The sequence below is a fragment of the Eschscholzia californica genome, unplaced genomic scaffold, assembly GCF_041429995.1.
Source record: "Eschscholzia californica isolate CP2 unplaced genomic scaffold, dmEscCali1.0.p SCAF_1, whole genome shotgun sequence".
Classification (NCBI taxonomy): Eukaryota; Viridiplantae; Streptophyta; class Magnoliopsida; order Ranunculales; family Papaveraceae; genus Eschscholzia; species Eschscholzia californica.
The window spans coordinates 81,993,519-81,997,948 of NW_028238198.1; the positions used below are offsets into that span (position 1 = coordinate 81,993,519).

The window sequence follows — 4,430 nt, forward strand, 5'->3', positions numbered from 1 at the left end:
TGGTATTTTAGAGTATAAGAATAGTTAATGAAATCTAATTTTAACTTTTCATTTAGGTATTATTTAATTGTAAATTAGGTGGTTTGGCCCGATACCGTCCGACCGATACCGGTGAGTCCCGACCGGTCTCTCGGTCACAAGCGGGATTTGGTCAATGGAAATGTTGATTTTGACCGGACCGGACCGACCGAGTAAATAGGCGAACATTGATTTTGGGTGCCCGACCGAGACCGACCGATGAAGTTAAGGCCCGCGGTCGTCCCGACCGGACCGATTCCCACCCCGGAGCATGGACCCAAAAGAGCCATTAGGCCGGGTGCCGATAGCAGCATGTGTCGTTTTGGGGTGTAAAATCTTGGGGCGGTTTGAAAGAAAAAGGAGTTTTTTTTGTTCCTTGGTATCAAAGGAAAAGATCTTCGCGCTGGTTATAAACTACGAACGTAATTTCTGCAAATTCTTTGTAATTCTCAATCTTCTCTCTCTTCCATCGACTTCACAAGAAAACCATTTACGTCTCCTCGAAGCTCCGGAGGTTACTTCTCTCTTTCTCTCTCTACTTTTTCTCTTTCTTCCATATGTTAAGATCCATAGCTTGTGTTTCTTTTTTGCAACTCCATGAAAGTTTATTGAGATCGAGATTAGGTTTCAGCAGTAATATTTTATTCCTTACAGTTTCACGATCGCGTATAAGATTTTGTTTTCTAGGGTTCATCCTTCATAAATGCTAATTGATTTCTTTTAAGAAGAGTAAATTAGGTTTGTTTCCATTTAGATTGTTTATTACTAATCTATATGTGACGTGATTATTCTCATTTTCGAACCCTAATTTGTCATTTTTTACCTTTCTGCTATGACGAAATATATACACAGATTTTGTATTTCTAGAGCTCACTGGGATGATGCTCATTTAGTTGTGTATTTGCATCCTTAAGTTGACTTTGAAGATTCAATCTTTGTTAATTACTACTCTGCCTGCAAAAAGGTTTTCCCAGGAAGTTCCTTTGAGTTCAGTTGATGTAAAAAGACCCTAATTGGTGCTAATTAATATATATATATATAGTAGGACAATCCAATAATTTACACAACTTGGGAGTTAGGATGGAAGAAGACTCAACCTTAGTCGATGGGAATTGACAAAGAGGACTCTGATTTCTTTCATTCTAACGATTAGGATTTTCTTTTTCAGTCGTTTAATAAAAAAAATTGGATTTCATCCTAGTTTTTTGGGAATCACAAAATTTGATAGGCTTGTATCTTCTTGAAACCTAAAACATGCTAATATTCCGGTTGCTAAATCATCATTCTTTTTCCAAGTGATGCTAATACACAAAGACAGCAAACATGAACATGGACTTACCTTATATAGGTATTTGGAAGAAAGGTAGACCTGTGAAGATGAATCTTCTTTTATGTGGTTGGCTTGTCTTGGCAAAGTTCCTACCATTGACAATCTTAAGTGGGGAGGGATTTTGGTTAAAAGGTGTTAGGTAAGCGGGAGGAAGAGACCACAAAACATCTTCACATACACTGAGTTTGGGATTTTTTTGTGCAAGTGGCACATATTACTTCTCTTCTGCCAAGAGACTCTAAGATTTCGATATTTGGGTGGGAGCATCTACCTGTTCAAGCTAATCGGAAAAACTTATGGTCTTTGCTCCCTCATGCTACACTTTGGAGCATTTGAAAAGCTAGAAATAGGGGCACCTTCAAAGGAGAAAGACCTATTTCATGAACCTTTTGGCTTTTTCGTATATTCTAGCGCTTGTTTTCTTTTGGGCCAAGAGTAAAAATTGGCATCTCTCTTTTAAGGACTTCACTTTGAACCCGGAGGCTTTTCTTTAAAGCATGTCTAGACCCTTTTGGGTAGAGTTCCCTAGCTTGGGATCAATACATTCTTATCCTTTTTCAAAAAAGAAATTGAAAGCTAATTTGTTTCTGGATTCACATTTGCACCACTGGCACTTCGCAGTTGTTGGATGATATAACTTGTCTTCTTGGTTTGTACTTTTTGTCAATTTGATCCTATTATTTATTTATTATTTACTCTCTTCTTTCAGCAATGTATGACAATCTGGGAGGCCAGCCTGGGGTACCAAGACCGCCATTAAACCCTCAGCCTTCTCCATTTGGAAGTGCAGCATCCTATGAAGCTGGTTCAAAGTTATTTAGAGCTGGGCTGGGAGCATATGGAGAGAAAATCTTTGGGTCGAGTTCCGAGTATGTTCAAAGTAATGTAAGTTACCTCTAGAAAGTTTCTTTTGAAACAGTAGACTTGAACCACGGTCTCCTCAGTGGAGACACATTACCACTTCAAGTGGGCGTCACAGTCGTTTCTTGAGAGTAAAATAAAAAAACAAATTTCTAAGTGTTTTTTTTATTATATGGAGGGTTTTCCTGACATGTGCCTTAAGACATAAATATTTCCTTTTTTGACGTGAAAAAAATTGAAAATGGTACTATCAGTGAGTGGAGTTGAACTTTGACTCGTTAAGAAAAAGTTGAAGAATTATGACTTAACATGTACCCTTGGACCCCTTATATGATAAACAGCCTAAACTTCTTTGGGTATTATGTAGGAGAGAAACCTAATTCATAGCTTTTGATATATGAGCAGATCAGTAGGTACTTTTCAGATCCTCAGTACTATTTCCAAGTGAACGACCAGTATGTAAGGAACAAGTTGAAAGTTGTTCTGTTTCCGTTCTTGCACAGGGTATGAAAAACATTAACCAAATTCTTTTTTTTTTTTTTTTTCTTCTTTCTATTGCGAGTCACTAAACCTTATTTAATAGGGACACTGGACAAGAATAACAGAGCCCGTTGGAGGCAGGCTTTCATATAAACCTCCAGTCTACGATATAAATGCTCCGGACTTATACATCCCTTTGATGGCTTTTGGTACCTATGTTGTTCTCGCCGGCTTCTTGCTGGGCCTCTCTGGAAAGTAAGAATGCTGAATTTTTTTTTTCTAATGTATACATGTCATATACACAGGCCAAGTATTATGTTCTTGCCCCACTTCTTAATTTACTTTTACGCCTCTTACGATATGTGAGGCTTATATAGAGATGATCTGAGGATTTATGTTCTTGTTGTCTCAAAAAAAAGGTCATAAGAAACGAAAATATATCCAAGTTTTCTAACTCCTCAAAAAATTCATTAATACAAGGTGAGAGCAGAATCCTGTCAAAAAGAAAATCGAAATTTCAAACCATCTTTCTCTGAGCCCACGGGCCTGTGTAAACATGGTATAATCTAATATTGTGGTAATAAAGAAAAGGTTTTGGCGTGAAGAGAACGATAGATGTGGTACATTCACATTCTAAAACGAGTCAATCTTTTTGGCCTTTAACTTTAATCTTTCTTGTTTATATGGATATGTGCAGGTTTAGCCCAGAAGCTTTAAGTCTGCAATTCACAAAGGGATTAATCGGCTGGTTCTTTCAGGTCCTACTACTTAAGGTTTCATTATATTCGTTAGGAAGTGGAGAGGCACCATTACTAGACATAGTAGCATATGCTGGATACGCATTTACTGGAATGTGTGTGGCGGTTTTGGGAAGACTCATGTGGAGTTACTCGTATTATTTCGTGATGCCGTGGGCCTGCTTGTGTATGGGAGTATTCCTTGTCAAGACCATGAAAAGAGTCCTATTTGCAGAGGTTAGAAGTTATGATTCAAGCAAGCATCATTATCTCTTACTTTTCATGGCTTTAGCTCAGTTTCCATTGTTCATCTGGTTAGGCAGTGTTGGAGTATGAAACTATCACACTAAATAGTGTCTTTCTATGTCTGTATTCTTCTCTTCCATGACCAAATTCTTTATTTTTCAAGCACAGAAATGTTTGTGACTTTTTTGTAATAGTAGTACTGATACTTTGAGGGTAATCTAGATGTATTAAATGCTGATTTTCCAGGTTACAGTTCTTGAATAGTTTGATTCTTTGACATTGTCTATTACTCTATTTCTAGTTCTTCAGAAAAAAAAAATGTGTTAGGTGCTCTTTTCGGTCATTGTCTGAATCTGACTCGTCTAAATCTGAATTACATGACTTAAATGGAACGAAAATCAACTTGAATCGGATACTGCGACTCAGGAAAGTGAAACATTCTTAAGTCTGGCTGGAGTCAGTTAAGACTTCGAGTCAGATTTCGAATATTGATTTCGACTCAGTTTTCAAATATTAGTTGGAGTGAAGATGGAGATATCCTTCTGCGCCCCTGGCCATGCATTTTTGAGTGAGTGTACTGAAAAAATACAAGCCATGAAAGAGATGCTATATCAGTTCCTTAGTCAAACTCCAAGAGGGAGATCCAAACAAAAGCATAATATTTCGTTTTAAAATACATGATACGTATACAAGTATCCGTATGGGTCAAAGAATTTGAACAGAAGGATGTTCCGAATATGTTGTATCTGGTTACGGTT

General features: G+C 37.5%; 1 protein-coding gene across 1 annotated transcript; it reads left to right on the forward strand.

Annotated features, from left to right (window-relative positions):
- The first annotated feature begins 314 nt into the window (after positions 1–314).
- Positions 315–3,922, forward strand: LOC147569928 (uncharacterized). Its single transcript, XM_086656496.1, has 5 exons — positions 315–532; positions 2,058–2,233; positions 2,615–2,713; positions 2,793–2,944; positions 3,387–3,922. Exons 2-5 carry the CDS (start codon positions 2,060–2,062, stop codon positions 3,760–3,762), a joined length of 801 nt encoding a protein of 266 aa, XP_086512622.1. The 5' UTR covers positions 315–532; positions 2,058–2,059; the 3' UTR covers positions 3,763–3,922.
- The last annotated feature ends 508 nt before the right edge of the window (positions 3,923–4,430 follow it).